Here is a 24,572-nt window from a genome sequence, read left to right on the forward strand (position 1 = left end):
GGTTACTTGGTATCTATTAATCTAGCGAAATAAATAAAACAAAAAAATTTTTTTTTTGTAGAGACAGAGTCTCACTGTACCGCCCTCGGGTAGAGTGCCGTAGCGTCACACGGCTCACAGCAACCTCTTAACTCCTGGGCTTAAGCGATTCTCTTGCCCCAGCCTCCCGAGCAGCTGGGACCACAGGTGCCCGCCACAATGCCCGGCTATTTTTTGGTTGCAGTTTGGCCGGGGCTGGGTTTGAACCCGCCACCCTCGGCATATGGGGCTGGTGCCCTACTCACTGAGCCACAGGCGCCGCCCAAAACAAAAAAATTTAATGGCTTGTCACCTGTAGCCTTAAATGACTCTGACCACAAAGAGAGGGGGAAGAACTTACAGTGGTTACTATTTTTTTATTCAGAAAATCCATGAAAAATTAATATCAATAGATTGTTAAAATTTCCCATCAGAAATGGGCACTTTGTCATATTTTTACAGTACATTCATCATCTTTTCATTAGGAATTCAATGGTATCCAAGTCCTAGTTTCAATATGTAATTGGAGTTGAGCTGGCTGTGCTTACTTCTGGTAAACAAACAAACAAAAAACTTTTTCTGTGGCATACCACTGTAAGTTCTAACAGATTAAACTATCCATTTAAACTCCATAGATTGACAGATTAGATTTAAAAATGATTTATCTGTATAATGTCTACAGGGACCCACTTTGGATCTAAAGACATAGACTGAGAGTGAAAGGATGGGAAAAGATAGCCCATTGAAAGAGTGACTCAATGCTGCATTGAGTAGATATACTATTATCACTCAAAATAAACTTTACTAAAATTATTACAGTAAAAAAAAAAAAAAAAAAGAGGGCGGCGCCTGTGGCTCAGTGAGTAGGACGCCGGCCCCATATGCCAAGGGTGGCGGGTTCAAGCCCAGCCCTGGCCAAACTGCAACAACAACAACAAAAAAATAGCCGGGCATTGTGGCGGGCGCCTGTAGTCCCAGCTACTCGGGAGGCTGAGGCAAGAGAATCGCGTAAGCCCAAGAGTTGGAAGTTGCTGTGAGCCGTGTGACGCCACGGCACTCTACCCGAGGGCGGTACAGCAGTGAGACTCTGTCTCTACAAAAAAAAAAAAGAAAAAAAAAAAGAGAGGGGGAAGAAAGGATTCAACTGAAAATCAGCAATGCCACAAGGGAATGAAGCCTACTTGTGCAGTGCTAGGGACACATGAATCAGCCCAGTGTTCTGTGGAGGATGTGGCAACCCTGAACAAGAGCCAGAAAGATGTGCCTACCCTGTAACCCAGTAATGCCACTCTGGAGAATTTTATCCTGCAGAAACAACTCCACAGAATGAGAAAGCAACACGTTCTCTACTAGAAACTGGAAACTACTAAAACTGCTCTCAATAAGGAGATGATTAAATTTGTATAGTACATTTTTCCAGTGAAATGCCACCACGAAAAAACAATAAATATGGTGTGCAAGGGAAAAAAGAAGACAAAATGATATATACCCATGATGACAACATAGGAACATAGATTAAAGCTAGTGACATCCCAAAAAGATGGGAACTAAGTAATATTTGTTGAGGCTTCCATGGATCAAGCAGGATCCTTTTACTCTATACACGCAAGCTCCTTTAATTCTCAGAAAAAATGTATGGGGTGGGTTAGTCTTTCTCCTCTTATACCACTGAAAAAATTGGGGCTCAGAGAGCCCAAATGTCTTGCTTAAGTCACAGAGCTAGTAAGTTGCAGAGCTGGGAATCTGTGTCTAGGTCTGTTAGACTCTAGTTCTATTCTAATTTATCTCACACAAAGAGAAGTTGTGTTTATTTATTTATTTATTGAGACACAGTCTTACTTTGTCATCCTTGGTAGAGTGCCCTGGCATCACAGCTCACAACAACCTCAAACTCTTGGGCTCAAGAAATTCTCTTGTCAGCCTCCCAAGGAGCTGGGACTACAGGCACCTGCCACAATGTCCAGCTATTTTTAGAGATGGGGTCTCGCTCTTGCTCAGGCTGGTCTCGAACCTGTAAATTCAGGCAATCCACCTGCCTTGGCTTCCCAGAGGGAGGGGTTAAAGCCATGAGCCACCACGCTAGGTCCAAGAAGTTGGGTTTATTTGAAACTGTTCTGGGCTTACAGGTCTGTACAGAGGTGGCCCTCTGACTGTGGTGGACTACTAATACATAGGCTGCGCCTTGGGTTGGCAACATCAATATGGCAGTGTGATCCAGGAAGTTACATTGGCTGGGATGGGCGCTGGCCTCAGAGAGGACCTTGAAGATCCCTGCCAGGGAGCAGAATCAGAAGCCACATCCAGGATACCGACATCAGAAGGAGAAGTGTAGGGTGGAGTCCCCATATATAGGTGGTCATGGGGATAGACAAATCCCTCTCCTGAGCTGAGCTTGGGTCAGTAAGTATGTGTCCACCATAAGAGAACTGGAAAGGAAAGGGGCATCATGGCAGCCCCATGTGCAAGGCCATGAATGCCCAGTTTGGGAGGTTATACTTGGGGTCCCACAGGGCTACCAATGGGCCCTGCAAGCCAATGAGTTGAAAGAGTGATTTGAAGACATCCCAGGTGGATACAGTGATGTTGAGTCTTGTGGAAGCCTCAAGCTTCTAGAGACAGCTTAGCGACCTGTCCAAAAAGGTAGACACTCAAGATGTAACTGATGAGAATGGGTTTCAGGGGAGTCAGAGAGGTAGCTCGGCAGTGGTTGGCAAAGAGTGTGCTCGCAGCACTGCAATGTTGGCTGGGAGACCTCCACTTAGTCTGGGGCAGTGCTGATACTTGTGAGAACTTCCGGATGACTCATGCTAGGGAGGAGGGTGTCAAGAGACTGAAGACAAAGGAAAGAAGAAGGGACAGAGCCTCAGAGGTGGCTCATGGGTGAAATGGGGTTGGAGATATGAACCCTCAGAGGGAGTTGCGCTCAGTGTCTTGGTGCAGGCTGGCTTCATGGTGGAGGAAGCCTCCAGCCCACCCAGCAAGAGGCAATGGCTGGGATGGTCCCCCATGTTCTGTGGCCAGGTAGTATCAGGGCCTGGCTGTGGAGGAGTGGTGGCCAGGGACAGTGAAGACTATAATGCCAACAGAGTTAAGGCAACAACTAGGCTAGATGTAGCAGCCCTTGGGACTGCTATAGGGATACCAGCAGAGAAGGATGAGAAACTAAATAGACTTAGAGGAAAAGAGGGAATTGGCAAGACATTTTCCCCCTACTAAGGTAGGACCTAAATCCCTTCCATTGGCACTTAAGTGCCAAAGCCAGGCAGGAGCCCAGCCCTCACCCTGATCCACCCCACGCTTCTCAGCCTATAAGCCTTCATTTATGGCTTTGGACTTGGGAGATACTGTCTTGGTCTGCCCTCTAATTGTTCATATCTGTTAGTTTTTGTTTTTTTTTAACATTCTAGATTCCTTGAAGTTAGAGACTTGTTCTAGAATACATCTGGTACTCCCCAAACTCCAGGAATATTTGGTAAACTGAATCATTCATTCAGTTAGATATCAGAACGTGCTATCCTGACTTCTAACTTGTAGAAAAACAGCATATCAGCTGGGAGAACTAGTCCAAATCTTCCTTTCTCACTAAGTTTTTTTTTTTTTTTAAGTTACGGGAAAGCATGTGCTCATTAAAAGTAATAAAAATAGAAAGACTTAAAAATTTTCCAATTAAAAGATTTCTTTCCAAAAATTAGAACTATGTTCCACTTTGCTATACCTTTTTGAGACAGAGTTTCACTCTTGGTAGAGTGCCATGGTATCATAGCTCACAGCAACCTCAGACTATTGGACTCAAGCAATCCTGATGTCTCAGCCCCCCAAGTAGCTGGGACTACAGGCTCCCACCACAACTCCCAGCTAGTTTTTCTATTTTAGTAGAGATGGAATCTTGCTCTTGCTCAGGCTGGTCTTGAACTCCTGAACTCCAGCAATCCTCCCATCTTGGCCTCTCAGAGTGCTGGGATTACAGGCATGAGCCACCACTCCTGGCCTACTTTGCTGTATCTTAATGCGGCAGTGAGTGCCACATGGGCTGGTCTGGAGTAAGACCTAACAACCTCCATGCCAACTCTCCAGAGGACAGAATCTGCCCAGTTTCTTTGGGTGGGTCTGCTGAGCAGTGCTATAGGTCTGTCATACCCATCTAGACTTACTTCCCTGGAGCTTATTTGTAATATCAGCCTGAACCACCTAAGCTTTACTGCTTCTTCTGGTCTCACTCTAGGATTTGTCCTGTCATGACTTTAGCCAAACATGGCAGGCATGATGGAGCACATGCTCACCTTTGCCACAGCTCCGTCTGCATGCAACACGGACCTCTTACCAGCCTGCCCTTGGAGAACAGGCCTTCTGTGCCACTGTCTTCCTGGACCTTCTCCAAGTTCCTTGGATCCTTTTAAAAGTTGGGTAACCAGACTTGCAGGCCCAGACAAGCCATGGCTTGAGTATAAGGGTCAGAGAGCCCTATGTTGTACCTGGCTGAGCCATGGCTTTTCAGGGGACAATCCCAAAGTCAGTATGTTTACACCATTGTCCCATTTTGGAGGGGAGGCCTTGATGTATTTAAAGGATTCCAAAAGACAACTAGATAATCTGTTCAGATTTGGAATGTCAGAGTAGGGGTTGAATTGTATCCCCCCAAATTCATATATTGAAGTCCTAACCCCCAGTACCTCCAGCCTACCCAGCGCCGGGACACAGCAGTGACCTTATTTGGAATACAGTCTTTGTGGATACAATTAAAATGTAAATTAAGATGAGATCATACTGAAGGAAAGTGGGCTTTAAATCCAGTATAACCACGGTCCTTATAAGAAGAAGAGAACAGCATGTGAAGCCACAGGCACACAGAGGGAAAGCAGTCTGGAGACAGTGTAGGCAAAGACTGGAGTTCAACCACCAGAAGCTAGAAGAGAGAGCACAGCCCCCTGTCGACACCTTGATTTTGGACTTCTAGCCTCTTGAATTAAATTTCCGTTGTTTAAGCTATCAGTTTTTAGTGTTTTGTATGGCAGCCCTAGCAAACCAATACATGGAGTAAATACAATGCACCCCACACAGTGGCACCTGTGGCTCAAAGAGTAGGGTGCCAGCCCCATGTACCTGGAGGTGGTGGGTTCAAGCCTGGCCCTGGCCAAAAACTGCAACAATGCATCCCACAAATGGCTGGGCATAGAAGTGAAGTTTAGAACCAAAAGCATATGGCAGTAAACTTTATGAATAGGGTTTGTCCTATCAGAAGTCTATTAAAAAGGATTCAATTTTAATTTTTTTTTTTTTTTTAGAGACAGTCTCATTTTGTCAGCCTTGGTAGAGTGCTGTCGCGTCATAGCTCACAGCAACCTCCAGCTCTTGGGCTTAGCCGATTCTCTTGCCTCAGCCTCCTGAGTAGCTGGGACTACAGGCATCCACCACAACACCCAGCTATTTTTTGTTGTTGTTGTTGTTGCAGTTTGGCTGGGCTAGGTTTGAACCCGCCACAGTCGGTACATGGGGCCGGCGCCATGCTCACTGAGCCACAGGTGCCACCCTCAATTTTAATTTTTTTTTTTTTTTGGCCAGGGCTGGGTTTGAACCCTCCACCTCCGGTATAAGGGGCCAGCAGCCTATTCCTTGAGCCACAGGCACCGCCCAGGATTCAATTTTAAATTGTGCAGACATTTCATACATTCCCAAAATTTACCTTGAGCAACTCTGATTAAAAAAAATAGTAGTAGAATGTTAATTTCCCCAAAGAAAATTTAGGTAATTACAGATTGACATTATAGGCCCTTATCAGGGATGACTGTTTCTTAACCTCTAACTCAGAGTATAAATGTCTCGACATTATGTCCCCACCCTAACCCAAAGCCCTCAGAAGGAAAACGCCAGTCTCATACTAAAATGACCTGCCAGTCAGCAGAAAGAAATTGCACATAGTTAATAGTTAATCTGCGACTCATCTCCTGGCAACTATATTTCAAGAATAGGACGACTTAGGGAAATAAGATAATAGTCCTGGGCGGTGCCTGTGGCTCAAGGAGTAGGGTCCTGGCCCCATATGCCAGAGGTGGTGGGTTTAAACCCAGCCCCAGCCAGAAACTGCAAAAAATAAATTAATTAAAAAAAAAAAAAAGATAATAGTCCTGCTTTCTAAAGGTTCTATCAAAAGTAACTTTATCTTTTTATAGGTTTTTATAGGATTAGTCAATAAGCTCCAATCTAGTGTTCTGAATGAAAATTGGGGGAGGCGCCTCTCTGATCACTTCATTGTATCTGAAGCAATGAATAACCAAAGGAAGCTGCGATAGCCCTTGTTTTAAATCCAAGCATTATTTGCTGCCTCTGCCTACTGAGAGCAATGCTGGTAAGAAAAACTGCCAGTTGGTCAAATCCTGGGACACTCTGTTGTCCTTAATGAAGTGGAAAGTCACAAAACCACATTGGTTATTAGTAATAAAACTTTGTTCAACCATGACATATTGAGGCATCATGGTATTTGCCAGCTTTTAAAAGTGATCAGGATATTAGAATGCTAGAGTTGCAAAGGAAATAGAGATTTGGTTATCTGGCCCTCACCCACTCCCTCCTAGTCAGAATCCCAGGCTAGCCACATACCGCGCAAATGAAGCAGGTGTCATGCCAAGTATGCCCCAGGGCCTCAATAAACTTGTCGCCAGCCTCCACAGGGAAATCACAACCATGACACTTGGTGCTGAACAGATTGATGTAGTCTGAAATGAAAGACAGGGTGAAGACAGTGAGAAACATCCTGGCCACACTGACCCCAGGCCAGGATACCCCCTAAATCAGTGGGCAGGGGCAGTGGGTGAAACCTGTTTATCATGGCACAGACAAAATGTTCAATTGTGTGACTGATTTCTTTTTTCCTTTTCAAATAATTTGTACTGATGTTATGCAGACTCAGGCTTAGCCACCACCTTGTGCCGGTTGGATTTGCAGACACTTTCTGGAATTGTCATCAACTTTCTGCATGGTGATCGTCTCTTCTGCTTCTATCATCTCATATCCCAGACAGATCAATCCCCAAATAGAAAAAAGTCCACATTTCCAAATGGCTATTTTTATTTTGGAAAAATGAGGGTTTAACATTTTTATGAGTTATAGAATGTTCTTGCTTGGCCATTCTTAATCATTTGGCATTTTTTTTTCACAATTATAATGGTATTTGTGGGGCGGCACCTGTGGCTCAGTGAGTAGGTTACTGGCCCCATATACCGAGGGTGGTGGGTTCAAACCCAGCCCCGGCCAAACTGCGACAAGGAATGACCGGGAGTTGTGGCAGGCACCTGTAGTCCCAGCTACTCGGGAGGCTGAGGCAAGAGAATAACCTAAGCTCAGGAGTTGGAGGTTGCTGTGAGCTGTGATGCCACAGCACTCTACCGAGGGTGATAAAGTGAGACTCTGTCTCAAAAGTAAATAAATAAATAAATAAATAAATATATAAAATAAATGGTATTTGCAAATTTCTTGGTACATATCCTCCACCCCCAGCCAACAAGATAATAGTATAAGAAGTCCCTGAGTTATAGGTTCTGTAGGTTTGTTCTTTTTTTTTTTTTGTAGTTTTTAGCCAGGGCTGGGTTTGAACCCACTACCTCCAGCATATGGGGCCTGTGCCCTACTCCTTTGAGCCACAGACGCCACCCTGTAGGTTTGTTCTTAAGTTGAATTTGTATGTAAGTTGGAATATGTGCATTTACTTATTACTCGTAATACATAGTAGCCTCCATTTGTAAGGGCGAGTTATATGTCAGTTGGATATTTGTAACTCTGGAACTTACTGTAATAGCCTCCATTCGTAAGTGTGAGTTGTACAAGTTGGATGTTTATAACTTGGGGACTGCCTGCACTAAATATTATTTGTATGATAATGCTTTGCAGTTTACCATTTTCATATAAATGGTTTTATTTATAAGTACCTTAATGTCATGGATTACATCCCAATTTTCCTTATATATTTCTAGCACAATGACTGGAACACAGCCAATACCCAACGCATAGGTAGGAAATGAATGAATCAATCAGTGAATGAACCTGCTGTTCACAGAATCCCTCACAGATTGAAATACTTTTTTTGCTTGTTTGTTTTGTTTTTTTTTTAAAAACATAAAAACTTTTTTTTTTTTTTGAGACAGAGTCTCACTATGTCGCCCTCGATAGAGTGCTATGGCATCACAGCTCACAGCAACCTCAAACTCTTGGGCTTAAGCAATTCTCTTGCCTCAGCCTGCCAAGTAGCTGGGACCACAGGCACCCACTACAATGCCCAGCTATTTTTTTTTGTTGGAGTTGTCATTGTTGTTTGGCAGGCCCGGTCTGGGCTTGAACCTGTCACCTTCAGTTATGTGGCTGGCACCCTAGCCTCTGAGCTACAGGAGCCAAGCCCCAAAAAAACTTTTATTGTCTATAAATATAAATATATATATATATATATATCCCAGAAAAGATGCTATTCTCTCATTTCCACATCTTCTTCCTCTTCTTCAACAATTCTGATATAAAAGACATTATTATACCTTATTAAAACTTCACCTAGGGCGGCGCCTGTGGCTCAAGGAGTAGGGTGCTGGTCCCATATGCTGGAGGTGGTGGGTTCAAACCCAGCCCCGGCCAACAACCAAAAAAATAAATAAATAAAATAAAAAAACTTCACCTAGGCTTGGCACCCCTAGCTCAGTGGTTAGGGCGTCGGCCACATACACTGGCAGTTTGAACCTGGCCAGGGCCTTTTAAACAACAATGACAACAATAACAAAAAAATAGCCAGGGGTTGTAGCAGGCACCTCTAGTACCAATGACTTGGGAGCTGAGGCAAGAGAATCACTTAAGCCCAAGAGTTTGAGGTTGCTGTGAGCTGTGACGCCACAGCACACTACTGAGGACGACATAATGAAACTGTGTCTCAAAAAAAATAATAATAACTTCACCCAGATGTCCAAACAATGCCCCATCTATGTATTCTTCTTATCTGCAAGCTGCATGTTCATATAGCCATCTACAGATACCAGGTAGCCCTTTTATTCCATTCCCCACTTAAGTTTCACCATCACTGGCTTTCCTGTTAATCCACTGAGCAAAGGTTTAGGATTGGGGGGGGTAAATTAACTACCAGCAAATGCTGCAGGCTACTCACCCCCAACCAAGCTCCCATCTGTCCTTCATGACTGCAGGAGCTGCCTCCCTGTTTTGTTTTAGAGATGAGAAAATTGAGACCTAAAGAAGTAAAGGGCCTAGCCAGACCCTCTCCTGAGAAACTGTGGGTTGGGGCTGTTGCTCCCCCACCATAGCAGTTGTCCTTTCTAGCCCAAACTAGCAGTACTCCTATAACACTACCTGTATAGAACTTCTCTAAATTCTTCTAGAGAAGCCCAATCCCTTTTATGAAGCCCCCACCCTTTCTGCACAGCTCTGCCACAATTGGCTTTCTCTTACAGTGATTATCTGTTCATCTCCTTGCAGACAGCTGTCTGTTCACTGACTTACGCCACGTGCTGAGAGGCAGCGTGCCAGGGGGGTTACACACATGGACTCTGCAGAAAGAGCGAGCCGGGGTTAAATTCTAGTTTTATGAAGGAGTTGTTCAAACTTGGAACAAATTACCTAACATCTCAGGGCCTCAACTTTCTCATCTGGGAAATGGGAGCAATTATGGTACCAAACTCATGGGGTTGTTGAACTGTTTAAATAAGATAAAGTAAGTGAAGTATTTGGCACACTCAAAAATGTTGGCTGTTATTTAAATGACAGGAGGGAAGAGAAACTCAATTTGAGTGCTTATCATGTTTCCTGCTTAATCCTCATGCCAGCTCAGTGAAGAGATAATATTTCCATTTTAAGGATGAGCAAACTGACTGAAATGGTTCCACTACGCAAGTCATAAGGAGCAGCAGCAGGCTTGATGGACTCCAAAGTTCATCATCCTGCCGTGACTTGGTACTATCTCCAGCTCCTTATCTTTCTCCAGCCATGGAGCTTTGATAAGTTCCATTTATCACTTGTATGTTTTTTCTTTTTTTTTTGTAGAGACAGGGTCTCACTGTACCGCCCTCGAGTAGAGTGCTGTGGCGTCACACGGCTCACAGCAACCTCTAACTCTTGGGCTTACGCGATTCTCTTGCCTCAGCCTCCCGAGTAGCTGGGACTACAGGCGCCCGCCACAACGCCCGGCTATTTTTTTTTTTTTTTTGTTGCAGTTTGGCCGGGGCTGGGTTTGAACCCGCCACCCTCGGCATATGGGGCTGGCGCCCTACTCACTGAGCCACAGGCGCCGCCCACTTGTATGTTTTTTCTAACACGTCTTCCCTTTTTGCGCTTAATTATGGGTTGTCATGCAAATGGATCTTACATATTCCTATCCAACAATCATAGAATACTCAGTTTCTTCAGTAGGCAGAAATGTATAACCTCAGCAGAGCTAAAGAGTACATTTTTGGGGCAGTGCCTGTGGCTCAAGGAGTAGGGCGCTGGCCCTATATGCTGAGGGTGGCGGGTTCGAGCCCAGCCCTGGCCAAAAACTGCAACAACAACAACAAAAAGAGAACATTGTTCTGCTTCCTTTAGAAAGTTATGGCAGGTTTACAGTTCTACTCTGTGCTCTGTAGGAACTTACTGTTGTGGGTATTAGCTGACCTGTATTCACCTGAGGACAAGCTCTGCACCCCACTTCTAACTCCTCCCTCATCACTCCCAGTCAGTTTCCAGCTGTCCTGGGCTTGCTCTTCCACCTCCATGCCTCTGTATAAACCAGCTCCAAGCCTTGGAAAACCCTCTCTACTTTCTCTTCTGGAGTCTCTGCAATCCTTTGGGCTAACCTTCTTTCTAGGAAGTCTTCATCCTCTTCCCCAACCAAGAGAGATGAGACATCCTTCCTGAGGGCTTCTCAGGACTTCCATCCATTCATCTATCATCTCCATTGAATGTTCACGTACATGCTGGCATATTACAGGATGCTGAGTTTGCTAGAGGTTTTTGAAGGCAGAAACCCTACCATACTCACCTCTATTCTCAGTACCTTATATAGAAACTGGCACAGAGTTCATGCTCAACACATGCTTCATGGATAAATGATGAATGGACAAAGACATGGTTCAAATAACCTGATTAAATAGTGATTCCTTTTCTTGTTGGCTTTTTCACAGATTAAGCTCTAACAATGGTTTGAATCTGTTTCTAGAATTTCTAGTCTTGCCTCTGGATTAATTTTTCTGCTTTAAATTTAATATGGAGAATTTTCACTTTGAGAGTTTGGTAGCATGAGTCTGATCCTAACACATTAAAAAAAGTTGATATTTTTCTTCATTTATTCTATAAAAAGAGAATATCATTGGTATTGAATTAAGTCTGAACATAGGCCTTTCCCACAAGGAGCATTATGTAGCTCCTTATCTATTTATTCATTCCTTTACTTTCCCTTTAACTCTTTTTAATTTTCTTTGACTTTTTTGTCTAAGGTTGAATTAATACCCTTGTATGTGTTATTTAATGGATTTTATTGCTATTGTAAAAGGATAGCCTTCCATAAAATCACAGATGCCGTGTGTTGAAAAAAGGCTTTGTGTTTTCTAGAGTAATCATTCTCAAACATTAGAATCACAGGGAGTGTTCCGTTTGTTTTATTTTTGAGACACAGTCTCACTTTGTTGCCCAGGCTAGAGTGCCATGGCAACAGCCTAATTCAGAGCAACCTCAAACTCCTGGGTTCAAGTGATCCTCCTGCCTCAGCCTCCTGAGCAGCTAGGACTACAGGTACCTACCTTTATGCCCGCTAATTTTTCTATTCTTAGTATGGATGAGGTTTCACTCTTGCTCAGGCTAGTCTTGAACTCATGAGCTCAAGTGATCCTCCTGGCTTGACCTCCCAGAGTTGCTAGGATTATGCTATAATACTTAAATCTTTTGCTTTTTTTTTTTTTTTTTTTTTGGCTGGGGCTGGGTTTGAACCCACTACCTTGGGTATATGGGGCTGGCGCCCTACTCCTTAGAGCCACAGGCATTGCCTAGTACTTTAATCTTTTGTCATTTGTCCCAACTGAGTCCTTTTTTTCTTATTTAAAGCATTTTTTCCCCTTCCAAGAGAGGATTCAATCTGGCATCACATATTGCATTTAATAGCCATGTCTCTCTCTCTGTCTTGTTTTTTGGAGACAGGGTCTTGCTCTGTTGTACAGGCTAGAGTACAGTGACATCATCATAGCTCATTGAAACCTCAAATTCTTGGGCTCAAGTGATCCTCCTGTCCAGCCTCCCAAGTAGATGGAACTACAAGTGCTCACCACAACACCTGACTAATTCTTCTATTTTTAGTAGAGATGAGGTCCCACTCTTGCTCAGGCTGGTTTCCAACAACTGAGCTCAAGGGATTCTCCCACCACAGACTTCTGGAGTGCTAGGATTACAGACATGAGCTACTGTGCCTGGCCTGGAGAGTTTTTAAAACAAAGTTTGCCAGGCTTCACTCCCATAGTTTCTCATTCACCAGATCTGTGGTGGAGCCTGAAGAGCTGCCTGTCGTCCTTCCTTCCTTCTTTTCCTCCCTTCCTTCCTTCCTTTCCTTCCTTTCCTTTCTTTCCTTTCTCTCTCTCTCCTTCCTTCCTTCCTTTTTTTTGAGACAGACTCTCACTTTATTGCCTCCCGTAGAGTGCCCTGGCATTATAGCTCACAGCAACCTCAAACTCTTGGGCTCAAGCAATTCTTCTGCCTCAGCCTCCCGAGTAGCTGGGACTACAGGCACCCGCCATGATGCCACCTATTTTTAGAGATGGGGTCTCCCTCTACCTCAAGCTGGTCTCTAACTCGTGAGCTCAGGTGATCTGCCCACCTCAGCCTCCCTAAGTGCTGGGATTATAGGTGTGAACCACCTTGCCTGGCAAGAGCTGCATTTCTCACAAGTTCTTAGGTGATGTTGATGCTGCTGGTGCTGAGACCACACCTTGAGAAATACTTCTGATTCCCAAACCTAACCGCATATGAGAATCACCGGGTAGGACCTACTTCTGTAGGTCTGAAAATTTATCTTCTCTCTAGTTTGTAAGACTTTCTAGGGATTGTGATGTCCTACCAAGCTTGGGAACCATTCAGGTGCAGGCTTATCTATGAGGGGCTAACCCTCTTACTTCTCTTATTTATATGCAGATCTTAAATAAAAGTGTCAGATCATCCTTGTAGCCAACTGAAGCCTTTTCTGTCTAGACCTTATCATTGTGGCTCAATCAGCAGATTTGACAGGACTCCCTTTGGTGTCCTCTTCCAAGATGCTGATACAAATGAAGAGAAGGCATCAGAATGAGATTATCACTATGCACCCATTAGTATGGCTACTATTTAGAAACAAAACCAGTGGCTGGGTGAGGTGGCTCACGCATGTAATCCTACTACTCTGGAAGGCTGAGGTGGGTGGATTGCCTGAGCTCACGAGTTTGAGACCAGCCTGAGAGTGAGATTCCATCTCTAAAAATAGCTGGACATTGTGGAAGGTGTCCGTAGTCCCAGCTACTTTGGAGGCTGAGGCAAGTGAATAGCTTGAGCCCAAGAGTTTGAGATTGTAGTGAGCTATGATGCTATAGTACTCTACTGAAGGTGACAAAGTAAACTCTGTGTCAAAAATAAATAAATAAAAATAAAATCAGAATATCACAGAGTGTTCATGTGCATGCAGAGAAATTGGAACTCTTGTGTCTTGTTGGTGGGGTTGTAAAATGGTGCAGCCACCATGGAAAACAGCACGGAGGTTCCTTTAAAAAACAAAAATAAAACTACTGTATAATCCAGTGATCCCACTCCTGGATATATATCCAAAAGGACTGAAAACAAGGTCTTGAAGAGATATTTGCATGCTTATTTTCTTTTTGCAGTTTTTTTTTTTTTTTTGGCCGAGGCTGGGTTTGAACCCGCCACCTCCAGCATATGGAGCTGGGGCCCTACCCCTTTGAGCCACAGGCGCCGCCCTGCATGCTCATTTTCATAGCAGTATTATTCACAACATCTAAGAGGTAGAAGAAACCCAAGTGTAGGGCAGCACCTGTGGCTCAAAGGAGTAAGGCTCTAGCCCCATATACCAGAGGTGGTGGGTTCAAAACCTGGCCCCAGCCAAAAACTGCAAAACAAAACAAAACCAAGTGTCCAGTGAAAGAGTGGAGAAACAAAATGTGGTCTATTCATACAATGAAATATTATTCAGCCATAAAAAGATAGGAAATTCTGACACATGCTATATCATGGATGAACTTTGGGGACATTATGCTAAGTGAAATGAGCCAGTTACAAAAAAACAAATACTATATGATTCTACTTATATTTTATGAGGTTTCCATAGTAGTTAAATTCATAGAAACATAAAATAGAATGGTGGTTATTCTATTTTACCTATTGTGCCAGGAGCTGGGATAGAGGGAAAAGAGGAAGTTGTTTAATAGGCACAGAGTTTCAGATTTGCAAGATGAAAAAGATCTGGAGATTTGTTTTACAGCAATGTGAACATATTTGACACTACTGAACTGCACCTTAAAAGTGGATAAGATGGTAAATTGCGGGCGGTGCCTGTGGCTCAAGAAGTAGGGTGCTGGCCCCCTAGGCCGATAACCCAGTCCTGGCTAAAAAACTGCAAAAAAAAGATGGTAAATTTTATGTTATGTGTTTTTTAACAACAATTAAAAAAAAAAGATAACAAAGTCAGAAGCAAAGTACAATGTCCCACAGGATGATACTGGGGCCCTCCCTGCTGGTTGACTCCAGTATATGTTACCAATTCTAAGATTAATGAGCCAAGCTTGACTTTACCTGACTGTTGGATCATCTGGCTCTCCTTTCTTTACCTTGTTCATAAGAATATCATTCTTTATTGCCTTCAACAAACTTACTAAACTTCTAGTATTCCTTCTAAAATGAAAATTAGATTGTGTTAATTTCTTACTTTGAACATTTCAATGGGCTCAGCGCGTGTATCTCAAGCAGCTAAGGTGCCAGCCACATACACTGGAGGTGGCGGGTTCGAATCCAGCCCAGGCTTGCCAAACAATGACAACCCCCAAAGAAAATAGCCGGGTGTTGTGGTGGGCTCCAGTAGTCCCAGCTACTTGGGAGGCTGAGGCAAGAGAATCGCTTAAGCCCAAGAGTTGGAGGTTGCTGTGACCCGTGATGCCACGGTACTCTACCCAGGGTGATAGCTTGAGGCTCTGTCTCAAAACAAAACAAAACAAAGAAACCCCACAGCATTTCAATGATTCCCATTGCCTAAAGAAATAAATTGTATATGTACTTCATGGAGAGCTATGGGTCTCCTGGAGCCATTTCAGTTCCCACTCATATTTTCCAGGTACCATGGTGGGTGCTTTGCTAAGAACTTTGCTTGCATTATCTGACTTATCCCTTACAACAGCCTCTGAAGGAGGTGGTCTAGAAAACAGAGACCCAGAAGAGGTGGGCTCCCTGTCTATTCTCACTTAGTGGCCCACTGGGATTCAAGTTTGGGTCTCTTCAGGTACCTTGGTCTAAAGATAAATCTGCTTTCTTCTCCTAACAATAGATAATCTTCCTGGGTCTTCTTCCTCAAACACCATTTTAAAGAATCTTTTTTTTGGGGGGGGCGGCGCCTGTGGCTCAAGGAGTAGGGCGCCGGTCCCATATGCCGGAGGTGGCGGGTTCAAACCAGCCCCAGCCAAAAAAAAAAAAAAGAATCTTTTGGGGGGAGTTGCTCTGAAGAGGGGCAGCTGATAGTGGAACTCTATTATTCCTTCATAAACTTCTGACACAAATTGTGGTTTATCACAGATTAGGAAATTATAATGCTTTTAATCAAAGAATAATAGCAGTTTGTATTAGCCTAATAGCACTTTCATTAATCACCAACTAATATCATATGTTCATAAGAAGGGAAAATACGGTGTTATCTTCTCCCTTTATGGATAAGGAAACTGAGGCACAGAGTAACTAGGTGATTTGTTTAAAGTCATGCAACTAACTTCAGAGCTGGAAAGAGAATTTCCCACTATAAGAACCCAAGAAGTTTCTTTTATAATTTATTGTCAGGGATGTTTTATTTTGTTTTACTTTTTACCTTGAGGAACTGAATGTTTTCTCCTTTCTGATTTTATTTTTTATTTTGCTTATTTATTTATTTATGTTTTGAGACAGAATCTCACTTTGTCACCCTCAGTAGAGTGCCATGGTGTCATAGCTCATAAGCAACATACAACTCTTGGGCTTAATTGATTCTCTTGCCTCAGCCTCCCAAGTAGCTGGGACTATGGGCACTCACCACAACGCCTGGCTATTTTTTGGTTGCAGTTGTCATTGTTGCTTGGCGACCCTGGGCTGGATTCCAACCTGCCAGCTTTGGTGTATGTGGCTAAGCTACAGGCGCCAAGCCTATTTATTTATTTTTTTGAGACAGTGTCTCACTCTGTCACCCTGAGTTGGGTGCTAGGGCATCATAGCTCACAGCAACCTCAAACTGTTGAGCTCAAGCGATCTCTTGCCTCAACCTCCCAAGTAGCTGGGACTACAGGTGCCCACTACAATGCTTGGCTAATTTTTCTACTTTTTTTTTTTTTTTCCGTAGAGACAGAGTCTTACTTTATGGCCCTGGGTAGAGTGCCGTGGCGTCACACAGCTCACAGCAACCTCCAGCTCCTGGGCTTAAGCGATTCTCTTGCCTCAGCCTCCCGAGTAGCTGGGACTGCAGGCGCCCGCCACAACGCCCGGCTAATTTTTCTATTTTTAGTAGAGATGGGGTCTCACTCTTGCTCAGACTGGCCCAGCCTCCTTTCTTATTTTAAGTAAACTAACTTATTGTGTTTCTCTTTTTGCTCTCAAATTTGCCACCCAGTCGCTGCAGCTCTGTTATTCTTCCAAATCAGCATGCCTGCATTCCCTTTTCTGATTGTATAGTCTGCACCTTCATATCTATGTTACTTACCTATGTTAGAACCTGCCTCCAATCCTTTCCAAAAGGGGCAGCTATGAATAAGCGAGCGAGTGCTCATTTATTAGCCAGCACTCCCAGCTGTCTAATAAATTACTTTGTTTCCTGAACTTAACAATGATTTACTCCATGTTTTAAGATAACATACCACGTACAGCATTCTTGGGGTACAGAGAAACTCTAAAGTCAGACATTGAGATTACAGGGATCTAAAGGAATAGCAAGCTCTGATAAGCAGGAGCAGGGGCAGGGGTCCCTTGTACATTCAATACTTTACATGCCTTTTCTGGTTTAATCCTCACCACAACTCCGGAAGGCAGATGTTTGATGAAGAAAGTGAGGCTTGGAGAAGTTTAGCAACTCACTCAGGGCTATAAAGCCAGCCTGAAGTGGAGCCAGGAATAGATGCAGGATAAAGTACAGGGCCAAGGCTTTTTCAAAAACTAGACCTTGTAGTCTCCAAACCAAAATGACCTGAAAGGTTTCCCAACAGGTTACATGATGCAAACTTGTAATCCACATTGTTGATGCAGGGAAGGAAGAAGAGACTGCATGTGGGAAATAAACTACAGACGTTGCTCCCAGCCCCAGCCCAGGGAAGCTGCCACCACGTGGGCAGGGGGATAGCTTACTTAGCTTCCTTCATATAGTATTAGCATCATTCTGCCAGTACAAACAAAAAGCAAACTTTTCTCCCAGAAATAAAGTTCTTCTGATGGTCAGATGTGAACGGAGATAGGCAAGAATTAATTCCCTGTGCCTGTCCCTTCCTCCCAGATGGGGAGGCTTGCTGCGTGACTGGTGGTGTTCCTACCTTTCTCACAGTAGGGCTCCCCATCCTCCATGTGGAAGAGGCTGTTCCCAAAAGGCTTCTTGCAAGCTGCACAGACAAAGCAGGTGGTATGCCACGTCTGTCTCAGGGCATGCATCACTTCCTGGGGGAAAGAGCTTGAGCTCAGGACAGAAAGGTCCAAGGGAGAGAAGGAGCCAGGCTGGACTTTCCCTGGCCACTGCCTGCACAGCCCATCAGGGAGCAGAGCAGGAGAACCTAGGAAGCAAATCGTATATGCTGAAGAAAAACCCCGGGGTGGCAGAGGAGGGCTTCCCACTATCCAGCTGGGTGCCAGGTCCTGTGTGTTCTTTCATAAAGCTGTGATGCTTACTCCTCCCATTAAACCTGGGAGAGAGGTGTTGCTTACTACTGTCACCTTACCAAAAGGGCACCAAGGGCCAAGGCCACACTCAGGTAGGTGAGCAGTGAGGTCAGGCTACAAAACAATCATTTGCTTTGCGGAAGTTCCACACCTCTTCAAGCTGTGCAGCACAAGCATGTAATCATCTCCTGCTTGAAGGTCATTCATTCCCTAATTTGTTGGTGGCAAACCAACTCCCTTCTAGGATAAAAGTGGATTTCCTTTCTCTCTGTTACCAGCAACTTCTCGGCTTCCTAATGGGACCCCACAATCTTAGAGGGAAAGGAGAGGTTGATTAGGGCTAAGGAAAAAGAAAAGGTCAGAACAGAGGGATGCTGCCCACTTACCCCCATGATTTTGGTTTTGCACTTGGCGCAGATGGGGGCAAAGAACTGTTCGTAGCACCGCTCACAGTAAACATTGTTCTGCTCCTCCACAAAGCACACATCTGCCAGGGAGTTCTTGCAGTAGGCACAGTTGAACTCTTCTGGATGCCAAGAGCGGCCCATGGCTACCAGAAAGGGCCCCCTAGGGAAGCAAAGAATAGCACCTAATAAGGGAGCCCCCCAAAGCTTGAACCCAGATATTTTAAGCATTCCCAGGATGTTCAAACTTTTACCCAAGAACTAACTTTTGTGACTATTCTAATGAAACACTGTGGAATTCAGAAAAAGCTCCAGGCAGAAAGGTGTTCATTATTGCATCACTTACAGAAAAAGAAACACCAGGAAAACAACTCAGACACAGGCACCTGGAGAGGATGGGGTAAGCATATTACAGAATTCAGCTGAGTATTAATAATTATAATAAGAACAATGATGCTGCTGCTGCAGGTGGCTAACATTTATTGAGTGATTACTTTGTGCAAGGCACTACTCAAGAGGACTTTTGCATTTATTAACTTGTTCAGGCTTCACAGCAATCCAGTGAAGTAGGCACTCTTATGATACCAGTTTTCAGATAAGGAAAATGAGGCACAAAGAGAGCAACTTGTTCAAAGCCATAGGGTTGGTAAGTGGTAGACTCACAATACAAACCTGGATAGTCTAGTTCTAGGCAGTAATCAGAACATTGGGACTTTTGGTAATTTTTTAGATCCCAGATTTTACTTGTCTGTATTTTCTAAATTTTCTCTGTGTATGAATTACTTTATTTTATTTATTTATTTATTTATTTTTGCAGTTTTTGGCCGGGGCTGAGTTTGAACCCGCCACCTCCGGCATATGGGGCCGGCACCCAACTCCTTTGAGCCACAGGTGCCGCCCAATTACTTTATTTTAAAATAAAAGTGTGTTTTTCATATGTATAAACTTACACCACACATGTACACACATATATACAAACATACCATATTCAAACACCACCACCCACGATGCCTGGCTTTTAGGTGTGAAATGACTGGTTTCTATTTGGGTGTGGCAGGTGCCCTCCAAAGCCCTGAGCAGTGAGAGGCTTGTTTGTGGAAAGACCCAGAAGCAACCATAAAGGAAAGCTGGGTCAAAACCAACAGTCAGCCAGCTTGCAACATGCCCAATAAACCTACTGACAAGACTGGTGATTCCCAGAACCCAGCCTTAGCCCAAAGGGGAGCTCCTGGCACTAGATACCCTGCTGGGAGCTTTTCCCACTTATCTTATGCAACCCTCCCAACTCCCTAGGAAAAGTGGGTGGTCACACAGTTACAAGAGCTAAAGCTCAGAGAAGGTCAGACCAGATTACAAGCCAGAGGGACCTGAGGGTACCAGGCATGCAGCTTTCTCTGTCTACCTGCCTCCCCCCATGCCCCCCTGTAGAGCTCAGACTGTAGTCAAGCACCCTGCATGCCCACCCTTCCAGCAACCCAGCACAGGGGTGTAGCGGGACCATACCGGATGATGCTGTTGCAGTGGCCACAGAGTGGAGTCCTGCTGCTGGCTGGGAAGCGCTCAGCCCTCTGGATGGTGCCCCTGGCAAGGGGAGGTACCTGAGCTGGGCTCTCCCTGGGCAAGGCCTGTTTGCTGATGGAAGTGGTGCTGGTGCCAGGAGCAAATTTCTGGGAGAAGCTGTCATCTGTCACCCAGGGGGGACGGCTGGCAGACTCTGCAGTTCCCCTGCTGTAGGTTGCTGAGGGTGCAGGGTTATAGTTGGGGGCAGGAGAGGGAGTATAAGCTGGTGCGGGAGATGGAGAGTAGGTGGGGGCAGGTGAAGGAGTGTAGGGAGTTGAACTGTAGTTGGCCCCTGGGGATGGGCTGTAGGTAGTCGCAGGCACTGTAAGTCAAAAATACCCAAAGAACAATGTGTCAGGAATTCATTCTCCCAAATTCTCCAACCCCCAAAGATCTGCAAAAGGTGACTTTAATATGAAAGCAGTACAATTCCAATTTTTATAAGAGATTTGTTTCTGAACTTCTTGATTTGAATTCTCAGCAGGAAGCCCAGAAAGATAAAGAGCAAGTGCAGCAGAGCTGGCTGGGGCTGAGGAAGGGATACAGCTATAAATATCTACAGCTGTGCAGGGTGGGGCCCAGCCAGGCCTTGGCAGACAGAGACCTACATGAGACTGGGAGTGGGGGGTTGTGCCTGGGCCAAGGAAGAGGGTGGTGGGGGGGTCAGCTCAGCTTGACTGGAGGATGCTTTCAGTCCTACATCAGAAATGCCTCAACTGGCATGCTCTGCTGAGCCTGGACCTTGCTCAGACTTAGGGCACAAAGCAGATGACCCAGCAGCTGGGGTTTGGGGTTCAGGTTTCAAGTTTCGCTATAATAGCTTTCTTGAAAAACGGTTTAGGATGATTTGTATTGGGAGAAAATTTCGTCTCGGTTTGATTGGGGTGTGGCGTCTTGAAGTAGTCATCCAGAGTGAGCCTGGGCAGAGATGGTGGGGGACATAGCCTAGGTCAGAGGTTCTCAACCTGTGGGTCGTGACAGGTCATGAACTGTATTAAAGGGCCGCGGCTTTAGGAAGGTTGAGAACCACTGGTCTAGGTGTAGCTGTTCACTTGGTCCATGGCTCCCCCTGGGGGATCCCTGTTCCCCCACATCACTTTGGTGGAAGCTTGAGAGTAAGTATGAGTGACTGAGTGACCGTCAGAGGCTACCAAGGGAGCTAGAATGTATGAAGAAGCACACACTGCCTGGCTTCTGCTACGACTCCTCCACTTCTCTGAGAGAAAAAACCTTTTTGGGATCACAACATAGAAAAAGCATTGCAGGGTGGCGCCTGTGGCTCAAGGAGTAGGGCACCGGTCCCATATGCCAGAGGTGGCAGGTTCAAACCCAGCCCCGGCCAAAAACCACAAAAAAAAAAAACAAAAAAAAAAAAAAGCATTGCAGCTGCTTACCCACAGCATCATCACGCATGGGCCCCCAAAACCCAGCCAGGGAGACCCAGCTATGTCCAGTACACAAGATCCAGCTGGCCTCCTTTTACAGTGAAGGAGGTTCCAGAAGCCTCACCTGAGTTCACAGTCTGCCCCTTTGGAAAGAGGCCTCATTCACCTCTGCCCCAGGTGCGTGTTGGAGCAACCTCCCTCCTCATTCCTGAGCTCAACCTGGGTAGGATGGATTGTGGCAGCCCTACAGGGGCCAACCTGGAGTGGAAGATCTTCCTCAGGGCTCTCAAATCTCTGATCCTGCCTCTGGTTTTTCTGTTCCCTGGGCCACTTTGGGTGACCTGTGGCTTCTGCTCTGCACCCTTCTATCCCAAGCCTCTCTGCTGGGCGTGAGTGGGGACCATGCCTATGTTATTGAAGTATTAAGAGATAAAACCCTCCACTGCCCTGGAGCCATCCTGGGAGTGATATTAGCTCCCTAAGGTACAATCTTTTCCATAAGGAATCTTCCTCCCACTTACAGGGGGGTAGACTAGGGACATAACAGATCCTCTGAGTCAGTCCTATATTATCCCCCTTTGCACTTGAGGCCAGTGAGGCTCAGACAGAGCCAGTAAGTGGCAGAGTTAGTCTCTAAAAACCACTCTTTCTATCACCCCAAGCTGCCTCTAAAGAGTATGAGTCCAATTTCCAGAAAATCTCAGTGAACATATCATTGAGGAGTTATTTTCAACATGTGACAGACCCCATGCTCTAGCCCATAGCTCACCCATCAAGAGCCCTGGCTCCAGGTCCCTAGCCTGGCTGTGTGACCTTGGGCAAGTTTCCTAACCTTTCTGGGCCTTAGTTCCTCATCTAAAAAGGGCACTGGGGAGGCACCTGTGGCTCAGTGAGTAGGGCTCCAGCCCCATACACCTGGCCCCAGCCAAACTGCAACAAAAAATAGCCAGGCGTTGTGGCAGGCACCTGTGGTCGCAGCTACTCAGGAGGCCGAGGCAAGAAAATTGCCTAAGCCCAAGAGCTGGAGGTTGCTGTAAGCTGTGACGCCACATCACTCTACCGAGGGCGATAAAGTGAGACTGTCTCTAAAAAATAAATAAATAAAAAGAAAAAGGGCAGGAATATTTCTTAGTACCTCGTAAGGTTATTATGAGGATTAAGTGAAGATAAGACATAGTACCTGGGTCAGTAAATATGAGTGAGGATGGGTCTCAGGGTCACATGTCCTGTCAGCTTATCTCATGGCCTGGTGGTCATCTGGGAAGCCCAGTCCAGGTGGACTGTGAGATGGAGGGAGCTCAGGGAAGGAGATGGAACAGCTCAAAGTCAGATAGCCTGGACTGAGTCTACTTTCCTGTGGTGGAATGCATGACATCGGTCTACCTTACAGCTACGACAGGCCAGGAGTGACACAGTGCATGTATTTTGTAAATTTGTAAAGTGTTGTCACTCTCTCTAATGACCTTGCATAGCTCCCTGGTTCCTGGAGCAGAGGGTCTCAAAAATTCTGGGGGCAGAGGTAATTTGAGGAATGATTCTGGGAATGCCATGAGGGGGGTTGGAAGAGGTGATCTAGTAAAACTTCAGAGCAGCTTTATCCCTCTTTGTTATGTATAATGGGTTGTTACAATAGTTGCTTTCTTTCTTTTTTTTTTTTTTAATAAAGCATAGTTCTCTGCTAAAAACATTAAGAACAAAAGTCCTAATTCTGTGCTGTCCTGTCTAATACATAGTCCCATGTGGTTAGTCAGAGTGGAGAAGTACTAAGTATAAAGCACATGCTCCATTTTGAAGACTTTTTTTTTTTTTGGGAAACAGTCTTACTCTGTCACTCTTCTTTTTTTTTGTAGAGACAGAGCCTCACTTTATGGCCCTCGGTAGAGTGCCGTGGCGTCACACAGCTCACAGCAACCTCCAACTCCTGGGCTTAGGCGATTCTCCTGCCTCAGCCTCCCGTGTAGCTGGGACTACAGGCACCCGCCACAACGCCCGGCTATTTTTTTGTTGCAGTTTGGCCGGGGCTGGGTTTGAACCCGCCACCCTCGGCATATGGGGCCGGCGCCCTACTCACTGAGCCACAGGCGCCGCCCTACTCTGTCACTCTTGGCAGAGTGCTGTGATGTCATAACTCACAGCAACCACAAACTCTTGGGCTCAAGCCACCCTCTTGCCTCAGCCTCCTAAGTAGTTGGGACTACAGGCAGCTGCCACAACGCCTAGTTTGTTTTTTTTTTTTTTTTAAGTAAAAATGGAATCTGGGGTGGCTGGGGGGGGGGGGGTGTCTCGCTTCTTTCTGCTCAGGCTAGTCTGGAACTTGTGAAATCAAGCAATCCACCCTCCTCTGCCTCCCAGAGTGCTAGGATTACTTACAGCCAAGAGCCACCATATCCAACCTTGAAGACTCATTAATAATTATTTTAGGGCGGCGCCTGTGGCTCAGTTGGTAGGGCGCTGGCCCCATATACGGAGGGTGGTGGGTTCAAACCCGGCCCCGGCCAAACTGCAACCAAAAAATAGCCGGGCGTTGTGGCGGGCGCCTGTAGTCCCAGCTACTTGGGAGGCTGAGGCAAGAGAATCGCGTAAGCCCAGGAGTTGGAGGTTGCTGTGAGCTGTGTGAGGCCACGGCACTCTACTGAGGGCCATAAAGTGAGACTCTGTCTCTACAAAAAAAAAAAAAAAAAATTATTTTATATTGATTATATTTTGAAGTACTTTGAATATACTGGGTTAATAAAATTATGAAAATGAATTTCACTTGTTTCCTTTCACTTTTTAAAATGTGACTACTAAAAAAAATTTTTTTTATTGAATGTTGTTGCCCTCATCAAAATGACTGCTTCCACATCAGTCCCTTCCAAGGAGTGAGGCAGATAGTATTTCTAAGTCCACTTTACGGATGAGGAATTGAGGTTGGAGAGGAACTACCTCAAAGTCATCCAGCCTCAAGCAGCCCCACTCAACCCCAGACCCCTGTTTAGACACTCCCCAGGTGGCGAAAGAGGCTTTAGCATGGCTCTTCCAAATAAACAGAACTCCTCCCTACCCGCCTTCCCTGCCTCCCTCCAGTAATACCAACCCTATTCTCTCTGCCTTGCAGTGGAAGCTTCCCTCTATTCGGAAAGCCTCCCAGACT

General features: G+C 45.2%; 1 protein-coding gene across 3 annotated transcripts in view; it reads right to left on the reverse strand.

The window, feature by feature from the left end:
• Positions 1-24,572, reverse strand: part of LDB3 (LIM domain binding 3) — a 72,969-nt gene that overhangs the window by 5,039 nt on the left and 43,358 nt on the right. For all 3 annotated transcript variants that reach the window (XM_053583810.1, XM_053583807.1, XM_053583808.1), the window contains 4 exons: positions 19,998-20,376; positions 18,477-18,657; positions 17,751-17,871; positions 6,613-6,728 (listed from right to left, as the gene is read on the reverse strand). In XM_053583810.1, coding sequence (XP_053439785.1) covers positions 6,613-6,728; positions 17,751-17,871; positions 18,477-18,657; positions 19,998-20,376 — 797 coding nt within the window. The remainder of the gene's footprint in view (positions 1-6,612; positions 6,729-17,750; positions 17,872-18,476; positions 18,658-19,997; positions 20,377-24,572) is intronic.

Source organism: Nycticebus coucang, chromosome 3 (genome assembly GCF_027406575.1).
Source record: "Nycticebus coucang isolate mNycCou1 chromosome 3, mNycCou1.pri, whole genome shotgun sequence".
Lineage (NCBI taxonomy): Eukaryota > Metazoa > Chordata > Mammalia > Primates > Lorisidae > Nycticebus > Nycticebus coucang.